The sequence below is a fragment of the Hirundo rustica genome, chromosome 1, assembly GCF_015227805.2.
Source record: "Hirundo rustica isolate bHirRus1 chromosome 1, bHirRus1.pri.v3, whole genome shotgun sequence".
NCBI classification, from domain to species: Eukaryota; Metazoa; Chordata; class Aves; order Passeriformes; family Hirundinidae; genus Hirundo; species Hirundo rustica.
In genome coordinates, this window is record NC_053450.1 from 124,458,362 (window position 1) to 124,482,172 (window position 23,811).

The window sequence follows — 23,811 nt, forward strand, 5'->3', positions numbered from 1 at the left end:
AAACACTATTTACTGAAAAGCATGTTGGCTTTCTGAGAAAATGCATGTGAAATTCCCTTGCTTTTCACCAGATGCTTTCCCTTTCTTTCATTTTGGATTCTTTTATTCAGTTTAGACACTTAAAATTTGAAACTGGACAGGTTTGGTTTTTCGTTTTTTTTTTCTAACAGAAATCAAGACCCACACCTCTATTGATTTAAAATTGGCTAATACAGAAACAAGTTTGAATAGAAATGTTTCAAATTGTGCAGTGATTTGATACGGTTGCTTTTTCATACTGGAACAGAAGTAATGAAATACAGAAATAGATTTTTTATGTCTTGTACCTGGCTATAGCTAGAAATGGAACCTTGGGAATTTTAACAAGAAGAACATATCTTGCAGGATTTCCTGTCTACCTGCCATCTCTAATAAGTCTCTAGATTTTGCTAAGCCAAACCTGAATCATTTGTGGTTGGCTCATGGATAATGAAAAAATCACCATTTGTGTCCAGACCTAGTTTCAAAAACATACTTCTAAATAATTAATAGTTCATTTATATTTGAATTGTTTTTATATCCCTAATGATTTTGTCAATGTCTTCCAGCAAGAGCTGATATACTTCACATTCAGCAGACAGGGCAGTGCTGAAAACACTGAGAATCTCAGTCTTCTGCTTCAAAGATGCAACGAGGTCCAGCTTTGGGTTGCCACTGAGATACTCCTCTGTAGCCAGCTCTGCAAGCGTGTACAGCTACTGAAAAAGTTCATCAAGATTGCTGCCCAGTAAGTTACTGGATTTGCAACAGAAATCCTTGAATTCACGTGGTTTGTTTGGCAAGGAGTAGGAGGAGAAGCAAGGAAGGAAAACTAATTTGTCATCCTGTGTTTTGATAATGTAGTAAACATACCTAAATAAAACAGTCCACAGATAACAACAGCAGAGCCTGGTAAAACCTAGACATGGTGGAGTGTGTGTGCTGCTCAAGCTCCCCCTTAGCTGCTGTGTCTGCAGTGTAACTCCTTCTTAGCTGAGATAACCTGAGGACCATATGGCAGAACTATTTTGGCAGCAAAACAATCACACAAGACTAGATGGAAACCAAAACACTATCAAACTTGAAAGTCCTACCTCTAGAGAAGAACCTTACTGCAATTAGCTGTTGCCCCATGTTATCCTCTCTGGAGTATCTTTTACTTATTGGAGAGTAGGCTTTTTATATGTTAGATTTTACTGTCTACTCTTTCACTGTTACTAAATAGTACCAGCATTTATTCTATGTCTTGCAGCAGAATACAAATATATACTATACAAAGAGATTTCTTTCCTCTGTAACCACTCTTTGCTCCATTTCCTTGGTTACTAAGACAATTTAAATATGTGCAATCATCCTCCTCACCTCTCTCTCCACTTGTTAGTCTTGTGCAATATTTGAATATGCATGCTCATGGAAAATGTATAAATTGTTCCCTTCATCGACTGGGCTGATTTAATTTGCAAGGCACTTACATTCCTAGGACTGTCCTCTGCTGAACCAGTGCCTTTGGAGAAATTAATTCTTCTAATCTAATCTAGTGTAACTCATAAATATGATCTGATTTAGTTTGCAAGTTAGGTGGTATCCAGTAATACGTTCATTTTCTGCCTTATCAATGGCCAAAAAATGGTTGGTTCTATGTGCCTTGCTTGCACCGTTGTAACATTAATTTGCATCCCAGGAGAAGTTTTGTGTCAGTCCTACACAAATAAGAATATATTTGTTACCAGACTAAAGTGTTGCTCTATTTTTATTGACTCCATTCTGTTAAGTGAAAAGCCAAAGTTATGGAGATAGTTGTCAGTAGACAGGCTCTCCCAGTGTGTTGCAGGAGCACCCATGACTGGGGAATGCAGGTGATGAAATAAGTGAGTGTGTAGCTTTCACAGGATTGGTTTTTTGGTTTTTTTTTTTCCATCATAAAAGCTGCTTTCTAAAGGAACACACCACTGTATCTCATCACTTCTGGAAGAGTTGATGACAGAGGAACAACTAGGGTGGAAGGATGGTGTGCTAAGCACAGGACTCTCATCACAACACAAGCCAAGCAGCCCTCCTGTTTTGTTTATGACTAAGGCAGAGAGATAGGGAACTCTGAGCAGCTCTGGCTGCTCCCTGTTCTCTGCTCTTGGGCCAGGAATCTTTGTCTGTGCTTTTCCTCTGGTCAGGAGAGCACCAGGACTAAGATTTCACATTCATCATCTGTGTGTTGTGCTGTTGAGAAATGCCTGAAGAAAATAAAAGCATTTTACACAAGTGTGTCAGTACATAGAAGGGAGACAGAGTTTTTGAAAAACAAGTCCATACACTTCTGTTGACGACTAGTCTAAAAAAGAAAACAAGTGGTTCAATAAAGAAAATTAATTAGCATGTTGTTAGAAATTAACATCCTGGGGAGTTTAAGAAACGAGTCAGTGTAAGGTTAGAGCAAACAGATTACGAGAGCAGCCTTTCTGCTCCCCAAGCAAGCAGTGGCTGACTGTGAGAGACATTCCTTCTCTACAGCTCGCTGTGAAGGGTGAGCCCACCCAACACAACACAACACAATAGAGAGTTTATGCAGGTTTCATTGGACACCTCCCTTGTTTTGAAATGAGTTGCCTTTGGGAGCTGCCTGGCTTTAATGATTAAAGGAATCTAAGCAACAAAGTTAGGATTAACTTGAAGACAGCTGAAGTGAGAAATACACTGTCTCAAGATAGTACACAGTGATAAGGGCAGGCTTTATAAAATTTGTAACAAGTTCTGGCTATTTTCCAGGCTAAGGCCTTGGTGTGTACTTTTCCCTGATGATAAATCCCCGTGAAGCCAGTGGATTCATTCCTACTTAAAATTATCTTAAAAGAGGATTCACACTCTCACGCACAAATGCACCCATGTATTTGTATGGTCTCCAAAAATCTGCAAGAGACGGGGCAATATTTTTGCTTTAAAAGGACTCAGATTTCAGAATTTCAACTTTCCTAATGAACTAGAAAATGCTCTAGAAATAAGCATGGTCTAATTGTATACAGAAAAAGGTCAAAAAATAGAGGTATTGGGCAAATTCCATTGGGACCTTGTTGGTCCCCAGCAGGACCTGTACTGGAACCAGTGCTAGCTGCAACTGGTTTATAGGCATATGTAAATTGAGCACTAACCAGATTTCCAGACAATAAAAATGATGAGTGATTGCAAATGCATTGGAGGATAGATAGGGAAAAAAAATATCTAAGGAGTCTAGTGGCATGTGCAAACAACAGTAGGATAAGATTTAATTTAGATAGATGCCAAGTAATTCAGCTACAGAATGCTAATACTGCGCTGAGGAAATAAATGCATGATTGTAAGGAACAGCAATGTGACAGAGGTCCTTGGGTGATAATAGTTGACAAATTAAAAGAAAGAACAAAATGTGATGCTGTTCCAAATAAATAATTTGCTGTTTGTTTTACGCTTGCATAAGAATGTAGAACAGTAATTATATTTTTTCTTCCTTCCCCACTGTCTTACTACATGAGAAAGTAATGGGAAATAAGAGTTAAATATGAGTTAAAATAAATTACAATAAATTCAATGACGGATAATAACAATAAGGAAAAGCAGATTGCAGACCACAACCACAAAGAGAAATTGAAGGAACCCATGTTGTACAATTTACAGAAAAGAAGATGAAAATATTTATTATACAACTGAATAGAGGTCAAGGAATTATTCTGTATGGTGGAGGACAGTCGGGAGTAACTTGAACATTGAAAAGGGAAAATTACTTTTGACAGCAAAGGGAAAAGAATAACCTGCCAACAAGAGGGTTGATGAGATAGTAGAACGTTTTCTAAAAAACTTCTTAGAGACCCCATCACCTAGACTGCAGGTGGTTATGTGAGGACATTTAATGAGTTCATTATATGGAAGATGATTGTATGTTAGTGCTGAGGGTTGAAATGAGACTCAGTAACCTAGGATACGTGTGCATTCCATTTATCGCTGATTCTGAGTACAAAAAAATCATATTTTTATTCCTCAGCTGTAAAGCCCAGAGAAATCTGAATTCATTCTTTGCAATTGTTATGGGTCTCAACACTGCGTCTGTTAGCCGGCTGTCTCAGACCTGGGAGGTAAGACACATCTTTATATCTTTCAGACACCGTCAAAACCATTTCGCACAAAGGCTGTATACCGGTGAATTACCTTTTCTTTCTGATTACTGGTTTTTCATGCTGAAATCAAACATGGAGGGAGTGTTGGTGGAGAAAATTCTTTATGAGCTGAAGCCTTAGATACACAGGTATTAAAAAAACCCCTAAATGTGTCCTTCCAGAGTTTGAAATAGGAACAAAGCATGGACATCTTACCCTCTTAAAGCAAAATAAATTATTCTAGATTTTTAAGCAGTTATCAGAACAGAAAGTCTTGCAAAGGTGGCTCCAAACAAGCAATGCCTTACTATGGAATAATTTAATTAAATAGCCAGAACAACAAAGTAGAAACAAACCTTCCCTAGTTGTCTTTCATCAGTTTTTTTGCAGCTGCTCATCTTGAACAAGAAAGTTAGGAAATGAGTCAAGAATAAGGAGCATGTTGGAGAAGAGATTTTTTACTTAAAGGGCTACTGGTTGCTACACAGAGCATGAGCGTGTTTAAGGAGGGTCGCTCTGGGGTCTGTATTTATTCTCTTGTGGGTTTTTTTTCCATCCAAATGGCGTCCATATTGAGGCATAGTATCCACATTGAGTATCTGCAAGTTTACTGTATCTGCCGATTAACCAAATATTGGAGAAGAAGTAATTGAGCAGGGTGGGTTGAAGCCTTATCCCCCCTTCATGCCCTCAGCACCACAGGTGGGCAGTACTCCAAAAACATCAGTCTAATACAGAGTGACAGAGAAGGGCTGTGTTCTCCTGCCTTGGAGATACGCTTGAGCACCAACAGCTGGGACCAAAGGGCTGTTAGAGACTTAGAAACCTGTCTGACACTGTCCAGAGCCAAGACTGCCTCCTTAGCTGAAACCATGCCTATGGAGACATCACTTGTGTGTCTGAGGCTTTGACACACAGAGCAACAAGTGGCTGTTTACGGGGACTCAGGCAAGGAAGAGCTGACTTAAGTAAGAGATAAAGTGAAAGTTTTAGAGAAAACTACATACCTGAGGACGATGATACAGAGACCCATCACCTCTGATAGCCCTAAAACACCTCTCTGGGGAACCTTTGCCCTGGCCTCCTCCTAAGCTGCTTTCGTTCCATTTCTCTGGGCTTTGGTAGGAGAGCGGAAGAGACTAAGTATGGCCTCAAAGGCAATGATTCAGATCTCTCCTGCACAGAGGCACACAGAACTCTGCTCTGTGCTGAGGCCTCTGGAGATCATGCGCTGCCGGTGGACTTCTCCCAGGAAGAGCAGAATATGTTGCTTGTCGGAACAAAGAGCGCATCTGCATATGTACCGCTGTAAATATGTCACGTTTCTGTGTGTAAAATATTTATCAAGTCACATACTGTCTTTTTTTTTATTTGTAAAACTTCATTGCACTGGAAGTTTCAAAAGCAGAAGGTTATTTGCATAGTAATGTGACTTCTAGAAAGTAGAGCAATGTTTTAAATTAATTATAATTACTTACACATGTAAATGAAACAACCTAAATTTAAGCAGCCGTTTAGACACTAAATCATATTGGCACTGCACTTGATTTTTTAAACAAGTAGTATGCTCCCAAGCATATTCTACTTTTTTTTTTTCCCCTACAGTATCCAGTGTTTTAATGAGCCTCACTTTCCCTGATTTAAGACAGAAAAAACCATGCAATTGCAGTTCCATGTTCAATCATTTTAGCATTTTAATCGTACACATCCACTTAATCTAATTGTTCTAAATCTCTTTTCTCTTGGTGGTGTCACTCTGCTGTCAAGATCTAAGGACGAAGACAAGATAGGATTTGTACTAAGAGGGGATCTCTTTTACTAGACTAATTACTATGGCTGGAAAAAATAGTCAGGCTTTAAGGTCCACACACCATTCTTCAAGTCTGAAATACCAGCATGGAAATTTAAATTGCAAAACAATTGCTTTGAGTGCAGTAATGTGAATCCTTTAAAGCATCTTACAGACAAAGAAAGTGGATGCTTGTGGAGTACAGCAGGTGTTGGCATGAGGGGCAAGACAGTATTTTGTGCCTGGGCTCCCTTTGAAAGTATTCTGTGCACCTCTCTGTGGGATTAGGATCAGATACCAGAGACAGAGTAATCAGTTTATTAAGGAAATATCTCACTTTGGCATCAGCGTGTGCCAGTGCTAACCCTGATCAGCACTGGCATGATGTATCAAACAGCACTGAGTGTCACACCTGTTAATTTCTAGAACCCATATTCTGGGAGAAGATTAATTACAACAAATAATTTAACATGGATGTGATCAGTTCCTGGATTCTCAGCCTGTGCTACTGCTTCTAGCTTGATATGGATATTTGGTCATGGAAGCTGGGGAAGAAAATAAAACCAGGTGCTAACAAGCAGTTTCCATAAAAGAAGGATGCAGGGCCCTGAGACAAGGATGCAGGGCCCAGTGCCTTGCTGGTATTGCCCTGAACACGGTCTGTAATTATGGCCCTGGGAGCTGAGGAGCCAGGCTTAACAGTGTGTTGGTGCTTTCAGCAGGCACCTCACCCAGAGCAGTCTCGTGGAAAAAGATGCCTCAGATTTTCCTGCCTAACTCAAATTCGCTCTTTTTTTATTTATTTGTTTTTCTTTCTCTGTTTTTCACACTTCAGAAAATTCCTGGGAAGTTCAAGAAACTTTTCACTGAACTTGAAAGTTTGACGGTAAGTATGGTGTTGACAGCAGAACAGTATTGATGGCTTTACTTGTCTTCCTTCTTCCTAATTTATTTGGAGTCTGCCTGTTATTTTTTTGTCTGGAGCTGGACTTGTCATGTCAAATCCATGATTTGCTAAAGGCCACATGGCTCTCCAGAGCTCTGAGGTGGTCTGCAAACATGAAAGGAAAGAGGTTCTGCTCCTGACAGAGGGAGAGCAGAGAGAGGCAAATGTAGCATCAGCTCACCAGCATCAATTTGGGAGCTGTTCTTTTGCCCTGGTAGCTAATCAGCCTTCATCTGAAGCAATATGCTGCAGATCAGGAGAAAAAGAGACCAGCTCAGGTTTTAAGAAACATGTCAAAATCTGAGGTTTGAGGGTCTTTGTCAGCACTATCAAAGCAGAATAAAAAAATGTTTCCCTTGGCTGTCATGGAAGTGGGTGTATGGTAAGATCACTGCCTGGCACGGGGAACAGGAGATCCAGCCTTTATCGGCTGTAATGCTTCTGTACTTGGAGTTCTTTATAAATGAATGTGTTTTAAAGATTCTGTGTGAGCTGGTGTACAAAAATCTTTACACTGGAAATTGAGATGACTTTTTGAATTGCCTACACAACACCACTGAAACATACTCCCTTATTTTCTTTGAAAGTCTCCAGTCTACTCCATGGATCTTAAAGTAGTTTTTGTTGGGATTTGTTGTTGCTGTTTGGTGATGTTGGTTTTGGGTTTTTTTAAGAAGAAATTAATCAGCAGCACATTCAGGGATACATTTTGTGCTATATAGTAAGAGATTTTGCTAATAGAAATTTGTGGGGAAATTACAGAGCAGTCCAAGTGAATCAATTCTGCAGCTTCCTCTCAATTTAGCACTGCTTCATCTGGAGGAACATAATTGCTTTTGTTCTTTTCACTGTTTACGTTTCCTGTTCAGTTTAGCACGTCAGCTAGCTTAGAAAACCTTTAGCTACCTTGCGTCCCAAAGAAACCTTTTATATCTAAATCATGTTCAGATCATAAGCCTGTAATGGATTTAGAATTGCTCTTTTTATAGCCTATTGATTTTTCTGTCTATTACTCAAATGGTTTTGTAGGATCCTTCTCTGAATCACAAAGCTTACAGAGATGCATTCAAGAAAATGAAATCTCCGAAAATCCCCTTCATGCCCTTACTTCTGAAAGGTAACGTTAAAGCTTGGCTGCTCTTCACTGTTGTTAATTAAAATAAGTGTAAGGTGATTTTTCCTTCAGCTGCTCTTAAGATGAGTATGTGACAGATATAGTGGTATTGCCAAGACAGCACTTGCACTGGATAATAAACAACTTCCTTTCGAGACGGGGAAGATGCCAATGTTCACACAGGTCTTAAAACTTCATACTGTGCTGTCAAGTGTGGATAGAGCTGTGTGTTTTTGCTTTGGGTGCATCCTCTTCGGTGGAGAAGTGTGACTCTGCAAGCCCCTGAACCAGTGGCCTTGGTCACGCTGCTGCTCTGAGAGGCATGTTGGGAGATGCATCCCTGCTTTGCTGGGATGAACCTGCCCTGGTGCCACCCTGAAAGCAAAACCTGCCCTGTCTGTCTGTCATCAGAGGAGGGGATTTCCAAGTCTCTGATAGGTCTGAAAAAGATAAATAAAATCCTATCCTAAAATATTTTTTAAAAAAAATTGTCTTAAAATAAAGTACAACTACTTGCTAATGCAATGAGCTGGGCAGCTAATGAAGTGGCAAGTATTTAAAATATTCCATTGTCTTGGAGTCATTAGTTATTAATTGCCTAGTCTTTGAACATGACAAATTCATTTGTTTATTCCTATATTCTGAAAGTGTTCTCTTTAGGCTGTTTATTCCAACCTGCTGCTGCTGCTGTGAAATGTTTGAAGGCAGCTCTCCAGATCAGTCGGTGACAGTTTGGGAGCCATCAGACACTTCCCCTCTTTGCACACATCAAAGGAGTTTGCATTAATTCAGATGGATACAATTATCAAGGCTTCAAAATCAATATTTTTGAAGTGTTCTGGAGTATGTCTTGCCTGCAAACAAATGCAGCAAACATAAGTCACTTGTAGCAGAGATATTTGCACAGCATTTCAATATGGTGTATAAGAACATGCACCTAGACATCATTTGTGTCTTTAACTTGTATTGGAGACAGCGAGAAGGCTTTGAAATAATTGTCCTTCAATAAAGTGGTCCATAAGGAGATGTTGCCAAGGTTGGTAATTCACAAAGTATTGTACAGTGTCATGGAATTTTTTCCATATCAAGCATATTTGTATTAAGGTAATTTCCAAGACCAGTAAAATAGGGATGGGTAACATAGAAATCATTAATAACTCAGCAAATTGCTGTATTTCATCACAATAGGAACAAAAGTAGTTTCAATTTAAAAAAAAAATTAAAATCTTAAATGATGAAAAATAACTACAGAGTGGCCTTTTAAAAGTTAATTAAATTTAAATGCAGAGCTCTCACAGCACACAGACTCAGCTTTTGAAAATCAAGCAGATTTTTCAAATGTGTAATAAAATACTGTGATATACCCTTATAACCTAGTTCAGATGCAATTTTCTGCTCCACTGAATTTATCTAGACTCTTAGTTGTTGGCTGCAAAGCAAATTTCTGTTCCTTCTGCCCTCAGAGATACACACATTGCTGTCAATGACTTAAAAAGCTGTGTGGAAATTTCTGCTTTCCAGTATAGGTTTTTCATTAGAAGTGATGGACAATTTTTAGCTGCCCTGATACAGACACAAGTACTGCCTGTGTCCTTTCTGTGTCCTTTTCCGTGGGTGTCCCAAAGCACGCAGCAGAGGAGGTGCAGAGGGTCCTCTCCCTCCTTTCCCTCTGCTCTTTAGGATGCAGCCCAGGGGTAGGAGAGGAGCTGGAAGTTGTGGCAGCTGTGCTGTGCTTTCTGCATGTCCGGGCTGGCATCCTGCCTGTCCCAGCCCAGCCACCCTAGGGGCGCAGGAACTCTCCATCACCCCCACGAGAGTCACAACCCGGGGTTTCCACCAGCATTTGAAGCCGTTTAGCATTTCAATTCCAAGCAATTACAAAATGCCCCTCAGGCACAGAGTGAGCCTTTGAAACCCAAGGAAATAAATCAGGTTGGCTGTTTGGAGGGAAGGTGGAGGTGGTCGGGGGGCGGTGTGTGACAAAGCTCCTCTGCGGGTTGCCACTCCTGAAATTCCCCGTAGCCGTGGGGTCCCTGCGGGTATCAGAGGGAGTCCTAGAGGTGAGGACGGGCGGAATGCTGAGCTGCACAGTTCCACTGGTGGGCTGGAGGCCGACGCCTCTGCTGGGAGGGACACTTGTCCCATTTGCTGTGTGCCGTTCTCCCACTGGCATACGCAGCTGTGACTTTGAAGGAGTAATGGCACTGGAGTGCCAGCTCATTCCTTTAGCATTTTCTCCTCGTGGATCTCCTGGGTACCCTCGCATGGCTGTGCTGCTCCTGCCCGTGCTTTCAGTGACTTGGAGGGTGAAGTCAGAGCTTCCACTCCCACAGGGAATCTATTCATATTCTTGGTACTTTATGTCCAAGACAGGTCTCACTTCTGACCTAATACGCATTAGAAAAACACAGAACATGGCCTTGAGCTACTGTTTTAATTGTAATATAACTTGGCAACATTTATTTTGCCTGATAATCCCTCCCTCCCGTTCATTACACTGTGTTCAGTTCTCTTCCTGGAGCCAAATATAGACCTTTTCCTCTGACCTTTTTGTTGCCTTTGCAAATTCCCTCCGACAACGCTACATGAAAGTGTTTTTTCCCTAGCCATGCTGCTTATTTCAAGGCTTTGTACTTCACTTTGCTGCCTTGTGTTTGACCTCTCTGGCTGTCCACTGCTGTAGCCCTTGCCTTTGGGGAGGACTTCACAGTCATTTGTCCCACAGAGGGAGAGGAAGAAGGGTGTCAGAGCCAGCTCCAGCTTCTGGTAGCTCTGGCCCTGTGAAGTTCCATGGGCAGAATGTCTGGGTTGGCGCTGCAGGGTTTGGAGAGCAGACATGACTTGCAGGGCCATCCCTCTGGATGCCCTCCCCTGCTCCCAGCCATCCTCTGTATATTATGCATCCCAGAAGTAGCACAGATCAGGTTTAATAAGAAATCCTTGCCCCCACCTAAAAAATACTCTTCTTAACAATGTGTAAATATTGTTATCTAATAATCTCTGCATGTCATCATTAGGCCAGGCTTTTCTTTCACTGTTAAAAGATATTGTGTCAATCCTTAGTGGGATATTTTCCTTCTCTTTGCTTTTTGCTGCTGTTTAGTAATTTTATTTATTTGCATTAAAAAAGAGGTTGTGAATAGTAATAGTTTTTCTTTTTCTTTTTTCTTTTTTTCCCCAGATGTAACATTCATCCATGAAGGAAATAAAACGTTTCTGGATAACCTTGTTAATTTTGAAAAGCTGGTAAGCTAATTTTGTCCTTCCTGTTTTTCAAAACATTAATTTTCTCTTCTTTCCTTTGCTTTCCTTATCTTGTAAGACTGTAAGATTTTCTTCTGGCTGAACGAGGAAGAAATAAACAGGGGTAAAAAAGAGCAAGCAGGATGAAATAGTCTCTTTTCCCTGCCCTTTTCCTCTGCTCCTCTCTCTTCTCATTCCTTCCTCCTCTACTTCTGTGGAAAATGGCTAAACCAATAATGGCCATCATCAGTGCTACACAGTCCACTCTTCATTTATACCCAATGAGATCAATTCTTTTGCACCACTTCATGGGCTGCTTCTTATGAGTTGAGTTCTCCTGCTTCAGCTTTCTCTGAGATTTGTTGTTGTTGTTTTGTTTTGTTTTGTTTTTCTTTTCCCCTCAGTATTTCTACAGTTTGTCACTGGAGGGAAGATTCCTCTAGTTTATCACCTGCCAGTGGTATTGTAATTTTAAGGATCTTAAATGAAAGTGAAACTTTTTGATCTGTGTTAAATGAGGAAGAAAATAATGCCTGAAATACAAATTAAACTGACTGTAAATATCACTATTGTGCTTTTACGCATAAGAGCACTAGATGATGGATTTTTGGCTTCATTCACTCTAGGCATCATATGACATTACTCTGGCTTGGTATTGCTGAGAGAGGTTTGAGTTGCCTAATTTGTGTTGGCTTTTGGTGGTTTGGTTTTTGTTGTTTTTTTAGTTGGTTGGTTTTGTTTGGTTTGTGGGGTTTTCTTTGATAACATTTTCATGAGGTCACTTGGTCTGTTCAGCCTAGAGAAGACCTCACTGCAGTTACAACTTCCTCACGAGGGGAAGAGGAGCGGCAGGCACTGATCTCTGCTGCTCTGGGGTCACCAGTGACAGGACCCGAGGGAGTGGCCTGAAGTTGTGTCAGGGGAGGTTTAGGCTGGATATCAGGAAAAGGTTCTTCACCCAGAGGGTGTTTGAGCACTGGAATGGGCTCCCACAGGGAAGTGGTCCCAGCACCAAGCCTGAGTTCAAGAAGAGTTTGGACAGTGCTCTCAGGCACATGATGTGACTCTTGGGAGTGGTGCTGTGCAGGGCCAGGAATTGGACTTGATGATCCTTGTGGATTCCATCCAAATCTGCTTATTCTGTGATTCTATGATGCTGAAAGCCAATGTCTATATATATGAACAGTAGTGGAGTAGAGAAGCTTGGATTTTTATTTATTTATTTTTTTTAAAAAAATATTTATTGGGTTGTTTTTTGGTTGTTTTTTTCTTTTTGGTTGGCCTGTAGTGTTTGACCAAGAAACCAAAATGTTCTTTGCAATTGTCCGGGTGTGCCGTGGGACTGTTAGTCCAGATGGCTGTGGTTGGTGAATTGTGCCCAACTATTTCCTCCATGTGTTTACGCTTGTTTGGGAATGAACCCGCAACCGCGGAGTTATTCATGAACCAGATGTTGAACTTATTTTCACATTCTATATGCTGTCTTTCAACTTGCAAGCAGATGTAGACTCTGACTTTTGAACCTGAGCTCCTTTTATTCGTGTTTTCTATTTGATTTCTGTACCTTTTCTTGTTGCAGAGTTTACAAGAATACTGATTTGCATTTAGTGAAAGGTTTTTCTTGTCCCAACTCCATTAACTGTTTGACCTTTAGGTGTTTTCATAAAACTCATTAGCATGTTCTTCTTCATTGCCTCTTGGATGTACATCCAATTAACATGTAAATTAGACTAGCCCTTGATACACCATAATTGTTATTAAAATCCCCCCACTGACCCACATATTTATTTAGTGAATATGTAGGTTCAAATTCTTGTCCAGTCTTAGCAGGCTGTGTTTGTTTGTTTGTTTGTTTGTTGTGTAATCCTGTGTATGTTTAACGTATACAAGGTGGGCTCCCTGGGTAAGAATCCCTTTCCTTTCCGTCTCCATTGTGTCTCCAGAGGCAGTGGGAGCTTTGCTAATTGACTTCAGTGAGCCAGGATCTCACCTTTTCCATTCAAATGGATAATGGGCATTTTAAATGGCAGGGGGGCAGAGGCTGAGGTGATGGTTGTGGGGTGAGGGCTGTTCAGATTGACACTTCCTCCATATTATCATTCAGATCACGCTCTCAGAAACATGCTGTCTCATGCAGCCCTGTACATATGAATGCAGGCAATAGTGCAAGCTTAGGAAGCGGGGGCTTAGGAGAGATTTAAATATCAGTGTAGTGGAAACTCAGGCTGCACACTGGTATTACCCTGGCTCAGTTGGACGTTAAGGGATTTAGTCAATGGCCATGAACTCGCAAGATGCGTTACACGTGATCACGTATTCATCAGGCCATGTCTCTTTTCTAATTATAAGGGCTTTGTCCCCAGGAACAATGTCCTCCTTGCTGTTCTGTACTGAACGCTGGAGTGCTGAGCACTTTCTGACCTTTGCAGAGAAAAATTAGGATTGACATTGACTCCTGCTTGATTTGGATCAAGCCACTGAACCTCACCTGCAAATTTGCTGTTGCAGAAAAAGAAGAAAAGAATTATTCTACCATAGCAGATTACTGCTTTGGGGAAGGAACTTACTCACTGTCATAAATGACTAGAATTTCCTCTTATGAATTTCAAAGCAAAGAGGGTTTCTTGTGTCTCCGTTTGGATCATTATTTTGAAATATTTCATTTCTGCATTAAACATCTCACCTGAAGGAGGACTTGTCAGTCTGAACAATTATTTTTTTTCCAACTATATTAGTTTCTTTAAAAAAAGAACTTTCTCCCTACAATCTATGTGGTTTTTTAGATTCTTAGAACTCAGCAATCATAGCATGACTGAATTTGATTTGACATGAAATTATAGCAGTGGATACAAAGTTAATTCAAAATGTAAAGAAGGAAATTTGCAAAGAGAAGAAAAATAAGTGATCTTTTGTCTCAGGAATGTTACCTAGCTTTAGCAAAGGTTAAAGGGTTGCAGTGGTTTATTTAACTGCATTATGGGTAAAGTCTTGCCTATTATAGTATTAGATCAATATTTAATATCATACCTACTTCGTCAACAAAATCTGAAGGAATAAATGAAAATATAGTCTTATATGGTCACATCTCAAGGTATTTCTGTGGTATTTTCTTAGCTGTTTCATGGAAATGTGGCTTCTTCAGTTCTTTCTCTCCAGCCATCAGCTATGTCTTAGCAATGATATGTCTTAGCCACACTCCAGCAAACTCTATTACAGGTCAATGGCCATTACCATTTTTGATAACACCTGCTTACCTAGAGCCTTCAGCTATAAGGACTGTGTACGTGCAGCTCTGGGTTCTTAACCCACAGCCCCAAATATCTGTGCAACCCCAAGCCTGAGGCTCTGCTGTCCCCAGTGAAAGGAGTGCTAATGATCCCGGGTAGGCTGAAAAGCCACAAGAAATGTGTGTTACTCATCACACTAACAAGTATGCAAGCACATGTTTAAGCAGCCAGATGATAGCATTTGCTCTGCAGATACATTGGCTGACTTTCTGCATTACTTTTGGATCCCAGAGAATTGAAGCCAGACAGAAATGCGTAATTAGGATACTAAAGCCTGAGGATTTGGGATTCTGCTTTAAATGTTGCACAAAGAGGTTCTTCCCTTACCAGAGCATCACTTCCAGAAGCCAGTCTTGATGTACCCTCACAGTGACTGACTGCAAAGGAGAGACAGCAAAGACTTACAGTGTTTGTGACGTGTGGGTCTCTCTGACTTCTAAAATCCAAATGCAGAGGGTGTTGGCTGGGAAACATGACAGTAGCAGCACGGGTGGAAGTTTTAGTACTGCCAGTACTCACATTATTGATCGTGAAATCTAGATCATCTCATTAGAACTTCATTATAATCAGTGCAAGGACATCAGCACAAGAGATTGTATAATTTCATGGCAAATGAAGCACAGCGGGTAACAAGAAAAATTATTTTGATTTACTGATGAAAGAAATATGAAGTTGCCATTAAATGTGCTCTCGTGATAAGCTTCTGTGGAGGAGGCTTGTAAGCCACTCCCAGGATGCTGAGAAACGAGCTTTTCTGCATCATTCTGGTCTTAAACATACTCTGTTCAAGACAGTTAATCCTTTCCACCTCTAATAATTTTCGAGGGAGATATGAAATGAGCATTGGCTGTTTGCATGAGCTTTCAGGTCATTCCTACTAACTGCAATTTGCTTCTGTTACTTACTAGATTTGGTGAGGAATTGCCTCCGAAACAGTAAAATTTAATAAAAGTAATGGCTTAAGAACTTTATGGGTAGTATCTGCTGAAAATAAGCTCCCTCTACTGATTTGTAGTGAATAATCCCCGTTTTTTTATAAATTTTGTATGACCTGAGCCTGAATGAGAAACCGAATTTAAACTTTTTGTTTCCTCTGCTCAGTGTAAGTGAACATCCAATATCCCTGTAAGCACCAGCTTTTGTTAAAATAAAACCTGCATACCTCCAGGACAGTTTAACTTGGTACATACCTGTGGAGATGTCAGGGTGCTTGCTCTGCAGCATTTAGGCTATGGGCTCTTTTTTTTTTTTTTTTTTTTTTTTTTTTTTTTAATTTTTTTTTTGGTTGTTTGGCTGCATGGAGCTGCCTGGCTGATAGTGGTGCCTGAGTGTGCTAGGCACTCCACAAGTGTACACTAAGGGGTGTAGTCTGTGCCACAGAGAGGCTTACAGCCCAGTTATACAAATGTGGAGACAGTAGGAGAGGCTGCAGACTACACAATACCTTAGATAACGCACTAAAGCTGGGGTTGAACCCCGAAGCACTCACCCAGCCCACCGACCTTCCTTGCTGCAGGCTTTCAGTTTAATAAAAGTCACTGGAGGAAAAATGAGCAATTGTTTGGTTATTTTTCATGACCACTTTCCATGGGTTCCTAGGGAGTTGTTCTCATTTAATCTGTGATATCAATAAGACATCTAGACTAACCCTGTTTCATCAAATGGTATCACTAAGATAAAGAGCAAGGTTCCTCCTGCTGTCTTCATTTTCTACCTTACCACAGTTGTTTTTTGCTATACAGTGTAGGGTAAGAAGATTGTTTGAGCTTTTCTAATGACAGAATCTGTTCCAGGTCTTTGCACTGATGTTTACTATTTTGTCTTTGCAGCACATGATCGCAGATACTGTTCGGTCATTGAGACATTGCAGAAATAATCAGTTTGGTGAGTAATCAAAATTTCCTCCTTATTTTGCCTTGGTACATCCTTGAGGGTTTGTTGAGTTTTTTTGTTTGGGTTTTTTCCCCTGTTTTCTTTCCAGTTGCTCAGGTTTACTACAGCATCCGAATGTGGCCAAAAACTATTTAACCAATGGGCAAGAGAGGGCATCATTTTTTGGAAGATCAACATAACAAAAACCAGAGTTGGAGGAAGCTTTAGTTTAGAAAATGTTTCTAGGAGCAGCTTCCAAATTTTAATGAAGTTATTTTCCTGCAAAAATCTCTTCAAAACCCTGTGTAAGATTTGTCCTTAGTCATGGGAAGCCTCTGGTGTATTCTGCTGTGTGTGCCTTTCCCAGCTGTAGCCGAGTTAGCTCAGCCTCCTGCCACTCTGAGTGTTTTGGTAAGGAACTCACAGCTCCCTTGGCTTCCAGCAGCTAGGAGATGGTACTCATCCCCACAGCTTTTCACTCAGCTCTTCACCAAGAGCAATTGTTTGCTTGTCTGGGGTTCTTAAAGACATTTCACTAAACTGTAGAAGTCTTGAAGGTATGAAGATCCTGTGGGTTTTGTGAAAGTGGTTGAGTAGGAAGAAATGAGGGGGGTTGTTTCCTCTTCTGGGGGAAGCTGCAAATATAGCGGTGCCTGCTTTACACACTGGAGGATCTACGCTGAAGGCAGTGATTGTGAGTGCTTCAGCTGCACAGAGGACTTTTTTTTTTTTGTTTGCTTTTTAAATTTTTTTTTTGTTCTTTCTGCCTTATTAGCCACTAGAGAATCCAACCCTAAGGGACCAATACCAGAAAACTTCAGCTCTCTTTGTTCTGCTGCTTACAGAGGAGAAACCTTGCTTTTCTCCTTCTCAGTGTTCTTATTCTCTGCAGAGATGTTAAATACAGGAAGGGGACACAAGAACTACTTTAGGAAGCAGTTAGTTTTCAAGCCAAACCCACTAAACATGTTGTTTATTGAGGCCACTAAAACCTCCTTTTCAAAGAGAAGTTCAGAACTGTGCTGCAGCCTTGGGGAAAATAGAGTTGAATAATATCTTTTTTCTACTGACTTTTCAGCAGCTGTCAGCATTGACTCCAACAAAAAGAATAATAATCATAATTTTAATTATAAATACAGGTACCTTGGAGAATAATAGGTAATATACTTACAATAAACTTATAAGAGTTTTGTTAAACATGTTTGCTCTGTAGAATAACCACATGTATGTATACAGTATTACTTTCAAACAAAGGCTGCTCAGTATTACCGCTCTTGAGTAATATTTCTAAATATATATTTAAATATATAAAAATGTGTGTAAATGTAAGGGAGGAAGAGGGGGGGAAGGAGCAAGATGTGTTTTCTTTTAATTCAGATACTGAAGGAAATATTGATTAATCTAAACCATGTCTCTGTAAATTAAAATGTCTCCTGTTTGGTACTGTGAAAAGTAATATTGGTTCCTTTCAGTGATGTGAGGGTTTTTTGCACTTTCCCTGCACATATTTCATTTCATTTTTGCCTTTTTTATTTTTCCAAGTGATTTTGTAAGTCTTGCAGCATAAATCTAAGGTTAATACCTGAGATTTATCATATAATCTGGTAGTTTGAAGTAGGCAATTGTTATTTTATTTTAGCACAGACTTGATTTATTGTGAAGCTGGCATTTAAAAAGCAGCTTATACAGACATCCCTGTAGGCACTTTTTTCCCCCTAAAATTCGTTTAGGCATGAAATGAATTCACTGAATATTTATTGAGACTTTATGGACAGTTTCCTTTTCTAGTGGGCTTATTTTGCTCTCAGGAATGTGAATCTTTCTACTGCATCAATTCCCAGATTGGCCTAAGAGCAGCAGGCATCTCACTGTAGGAAGGAATTCAAACAAAACTAAGCAAGGAATATTATTATTGTTTATGAACTATATCACGTGTATTAAGCTTGCAGGCCAAAGCGTTTCTGGATTAGAAACTGGTTAGGTTCCAAGTAAAACTGAAATGCCTGTTTAATGGAAATAACATTTATATCCTAAATCCTGAAAACAAATAATAGCATTTCCAAAGTGAGGAGAAGCAGCCTGAGAAAATAACAGGATTCAAGCTTTGGTCATTTGAGGTGTTAATGAGAAATACAAATGTTTTTCACTATGTTCAGCGCAGCAGCTGGGATCCTGTTCCCTCAGAACACAAAGGTCAGCTCTGTATCCTCACACAAATTTATCACATTATCCTGTTCTCTCCAGCATTGCTCAAGTTAGATGGCTGCTCTGCAAGAGCTCTTTAAAACAGCTGCCCAGGAGCCCCATTAGCAGCCATATGTAGAACTGGCTGCATTCACATCCCGTGTTATCTGCACAGCATCCTAGAAACAAGTGGGATTGGTGATTCCTGGAAAATTTCTCATACATCTGGAGAGTGTGGAGAAAAGGGTGATAATGAGACAAAGGAGAGGGAAGAAATGTGTGAGTTAAGCTGATTGGTTCAGGGAATTTTGAAGGGTTTTCTTTTTCAATTTATGGTAATATGATTAAAAATTCCTTGAGGACACAGACACAAATGAAGCTTTCCAGCCTTTGCTCATCTGCCAGAAGCCAGCGCTGTTGCTTTCTCTGCCTGTCTTGACGGATGTTGGGCTTGGCTTTCTTTTCTCTCTTTCTGCTAGTATCAGCCATACTGGAGGGTTTCACAAGGCAGCGAGTTCCCACAAGCTCATTTTGAGCATAAAGCCTCTAACAGAGAAGAGCTGCTATTCAGACCACCCTTCAGTTTGTCTGTTACACAGCTAATTCCTCTTGCTGCGTAAACTCCCGTGAAATGACAGCATGACTTTTGTCTCTGTTACTAGATCAGAAATCAAAAGCCTAAGAGATCAAAACGCGGGGGCCTGTCAGAGCAGCTTTGAAGAGCTTTTGTATCCATCTGCTGTGCTGTCACCTTTCACCAGCTCTGAAAAAATCATCGAGGGCCTGCTGTCTTGTGGACTGTGTTAAAATCTTTAAAAAGTTGCAGGCTGGGTTGCCCACCCCTGCTCAAGGTCTCATTGCGCTGCCAGAGCAGCACAAAGGAAACCTTGAACCACCCTTACAGGGGATGGACTGCCTGTACTGCCAGCAGAACTAAATCTTCCTCCTGGGAAGAGTCGGCTTCTTGCCGTCCTCGTGTCCCCCTCCTTTATGCATGCTGACTGCCCAGAATTGCCTATTTCTCTTTTCCTTTTCCCCTTTTCTCTATCAAGCTGCTCCCTCATGCATTGCACTTAAACAGCAAGTCCTTTGGATTACCGGCTGTCTTTCCCGTGGCTGTCTAGCACCTGACAGGTGGCACAGCAGTGACCTTGAGACACAGGGCAGAGAGGCAGCAGGCAAGACACGGCTTTCTGATCCATCCCCTTTGTCCTGTCTTGCAGGCAATGAAGTTCCTTCGAAAGAGCACCACGAGCTGAAGCCATACGTCCACCACCTGCATGTCATCGACAACCAGCAGGCTCTGTTTGAGCTCTCTCACAGGATAGAGCCGCGAGCGTGAGCGTGCACAGCTTCGTATAACCTTGTAACTGCAGCACTTTGAATTAAGTGAATGTTTATGCCAAGCATGTTGCTTCCCTACATGAGAACGGTTTACTGAGTTTTATCAGTAGCTCACACAACATGCGCAGGAAAATCGGGCGAGAGCCAGCAAAGGAGCTGCTCACAGAGTCGCAGGGCAAGCTTGGGGCCATTCCCGCTGGTCGCTGGGACCCGAGGGAGCAGAGCAGTGTCCTTTGAGCTCAGGAGCTTGGTTTCTGTGAAAGTATTGTTTGGTCCAGTGTAGCTTTCAATGCAGATTCTGCCAGTATTAGAAAGAAAGGAATCACCACGTCACAGCAGCAAAACATTTCAGCAAGCAACATGCCACAAGGGGTCGGATCCCGGTTCACCACAGTATGTACCTCACTAATTCAAGGCTGCCAAAGTATTGTTGCCAAAAATAATGTGCAATCTGTGCAGCTCCCACGAGTCCACTGGAGCATAGTATTTGAGACGTGTGAGCAGCCTAGGACAGGAATATAACAAGGCAGCGCAACCAGATGAAACTCAAGAGTGTGTTGTGATGTGGAGGTCAGCAGTAAACAGTTCACTCTGTTACTGCTCCTTTAAGAATATGCTTTATAAAACATGCTGTAAGAGCCAATCCACTTCTGTTGCAATTTATGGACACAATTGTTTGTGTACTGAAAACATGTTATTTTCTTCCTTTTCAGTTATCTCAGATTTAGCACTGGCTCCTGTAGTTAATGTATTATAAATTATTTTAGCAGGAGCTTTGTTTTCTGCTTGGATTACAGCCTCTTTGATATCTGTCCAGAGGCAATTGCCTAGATCCGTCTACATTTCTAATTCCCCCCCCGGAAATACCATTTCAGTAAGTAAAACTTTACCTAACTTGCACATGCTTCTAGCTTTTAAAGAACAGAAAGGTGCCCCTTACAAGGTACCAGTGTAATACACGCCAGGCTCTCAGCATCAGGGTCCCTTTACTGCTTTTATCCCTTTCACAGCCCTCCCCATGACAATTCTCATGTAGTTAAGAGTACTGCATCTGGCCCTGTGCTGAGGCAGCACTTCTAAAGTCACGTCTACAGCTGACCTGCATCTCGAGCACCACCATCACCTGGTTTCTAGCGCCAGGAAGTTGTCCTGAAATGATCTGGTGAATGCCACAGGCGATGTGCAGGGTGCTCTTCGGCAAGTGTTTGTGCTCTGACTCACGGTGACGGTCCCTTCACGGCGCAGGGAGGATGCGTTGCACTACTTGCCCGTCTCTGTTGTATGTTTTCCACATGAGGAAGGCTTCCAAGAAAATGCTCCTTTACTGAAATCTGGGAATACTGAAGTAGCATGCTCTTCATCATTGTGTTATCTCTGGTTTAAAGGGATTTTTAAAAAAGCAGCTTTAACAAGTAGTCTGTGGGGGAATCTGTAGAATGCATTCAGTTTTCCCATCTGTGAAATATTGTATAGATCTATTGTAAAGGAAACAGATGTTTCAGAAATGTATTTGCTTGTACTTTGTTATTTTCAAATACTATATGATTTTTTTTTTTTAAAGAAAAAAAAAATTCTTTTTACCCAGTAAAAAGAAAAAAAAAATAAACTCTTGCTGGCCATGGAGTAAAAATTTCCTATGTTCTTCTGTAGATGTGACTGCACATATTGTAAATAATTCTTTTGTGCAAACAGACCAAAACTGTTCAAATGAAGATACTAGCTGTGGTGGGCTCCTTTTTGCAGTGTAAGAACAAAACCCAGATATACTTAGTTGCTTGTGTTTTTGCAGTTCTTCCTAGGACTACAGCACTTGGAATTCCCAACCTAGCCACATTACCTGGATGCTATCCTGGGTTTTGCGCTCTCTCTTGTGTTTTGTTTTGGGTTTGCTTTTATTTTACTGTGGCATTATTTTTAGGATCCTGTATGTAGACCAGCCTGCATGCTTCAGCTTGTGTGGTGTAACACTCTAGTCCACAAAGTTGTTCTGGAAATCTGTGGGAGAGGGAGCATTCAAAGGTATTCAGGGTGCCAAGGTGAGGCTGTTTCTCAGTTCACTGCATTTGGCTCTGTGATAGTTTCAGTTGCTACCGTGGATGAAGCAGCAGCTGTGTTGGAGAAGAATAAAAGACAAGGAAATGAAAGAAGGAAAAAAAAAAAAAAAAGAAGAAAGATGACTCTGTGCTGAGGCTTTGATTTGAAAGCCTGACAGACCTACCTGGAACACTCCTCACTCTGCCAACTCAAAATGAAGTAAAAAGGGATGGGTTGACTCATACCAATAGGTTTTGAGCCAGCTGAGGTGTTTGCTTTCTGAACCACCGTAATTCCACACTAAATCAGGTGTTGTCTACCACTTGCAACTGGCATAAAATCAGTCTGAAGGCACACAGCCAGCATTAACCGTGTTATCTGTGCTGTAACTAATTGGTCAACTAGTTACAGTTTTACAGACTAGTTTTTATAGTGGCCTTTATAACTTGGATTTAAGTTTCAAGTGTGAGGTCCAACATGGCTGCATCAATTTAATGTTGAAAACTGGGCCTTAGAACTGTTACCATAAAGGAAAAGTAGATAGCCCAAACCCATAGCTAATACGTCTGATTTAAAAAAGGCCTTTCTATGTCTTCATTCCACAGGTAAAGTATTGCAGAGCTTAGCTGCAGACTGGCAAGCAGTTTGAAGGTGTGGGACTTAGGGGAAGAACTAAAGTAAACCCTGTTATAGGGAAGGGCAACATTATATAGCCTCTGCCAGGGGCCAGCAATGGTGATATTGTGTGATTTTTTTACATCCTTCAATAGTACAATTAGGTTGTGTGGTATAAAATCTATAAATCTTGTAAATTCCATTTATCACAGTCACATCTGGGGTTAAATACTCTGCATACTCTTTATTATTATTATTTTTTAGTACCTAAGAGGAGTAATTAGACAGAACAAAGGGAAAAGCTGTGTCACTTTATACCTCTGTGATGTGGGATTTAGTGGCAACAAATTTAGATATTTCTCTAACACAGCTTTTTGATTTCAACATCATCTTGAATAGCAATAAATTCCATTTGCAGAGCAGTGGCAGAAGAAAGGGTGTTATCAGAAATAAGACCTGTGCTGCTGTAAAATTACGAAGAAAGATGTAAATACTAAACATTTTAGCAGAGTAATATTTATTTGCATAACCTATTTATTGTCATCTTATACACTGTTAAACAATGGGATGAATTCAATGAGCTGAGGTAAGAACACCTGCCTGTTCTCTCTTGAGTGCCATAATGGTGTCAGCTTGCATTAAAAGTAATAAAATAGAAACCCCCAAATCAAGGTATTTACCTAACTTCTCAGGGACTACAGCTAGTAGTTATCCACCATCATGAGACCTGGTATGTATGAAATAATCTGATTTACCAGAATCAATGTTGCCAATGTTTTCCTTTGCATATTTCATGCTTGTTCGCCTCTGTACATATTATTGTGTCGTGTATTTATGAGAGCTAGTAAGCAATAATTTATATGTCAAAATGGCCAAGCAATACAAGGTTAAAACTTGTAGAAGCAACTGTTACGTTTATCTTGCATTTTCCAGTGTTTTTTAATATTGCTTTTGAAAATATAAAAACTACCTTAATGAAGTCTGGGCTCTGTGCCTTTATGCCTACCACACGTACTTATTGTTCCTATGTGGAATATTTCATTTCCAGTCACTCAGTTCCACAGACCTCACTGCATTTGTGAGATGGATGCAGACTTGCACAGGGGCTCAGGAGCCTGACCCCTTTCAGAGCTGCTCATCTGTCTCTGGGATGTGCTGGTACCAATGTTTCAAAGCAGGAATGATGTTAATGGGGCCTCAGCTGTGCCCTGTCATCACAGCACAGCCAAAGAGGGGCCTCGAGCCAC

At 40.7% G+C, this 23,811-nt stretch overlaps 1 protein-coding gene across 1 annotated transcript in view; it reads left to right on the forward strand.

The window, feature by feature from the left end:
* RAPGEF5 (Rap guanine nucleotide exchange factor 5) overlaps positions 1 to 23,543 on the forward strand; it is a 159,260-nt gene extending 135,717 nt beyond the window's left edge. The window contains exons 20-26 of the mRNA XM_040091093.1: positions 588 to 766; positions 4,025 to 4,115; positions 6,761 to 6,811; positions 7,901 to 7,988; positions 11,167 to 11,231; positions 16,345 to 16,399; positions 19,795 to 23,543. Coding sequence (XP_039947027.1) covers positions 588 to 766; positions 4,025 to 4,115; positions 6,761 to 6,811; positions 7,901 to 7,988; positions 11,167 to 11,231; positions 16,345 to 16,399; positions 19,795 to 19,913 — 648 coding nt within the window. The 3' untranslated portion in view covers positions 19,914 to 23,543. The remainder of the gene's footprint in view (positions 1 to 587; positions 767 to 4,024; positions 4,116 to 6,760; positions 6,812 to 7,900; positions 7,989 to 11,166; positions 11,232 to 16,344; positions 16,400 to 19,794) is intronic.
* Positions 23,544 to 23,811: the final 268 nt, after the last annotated feature.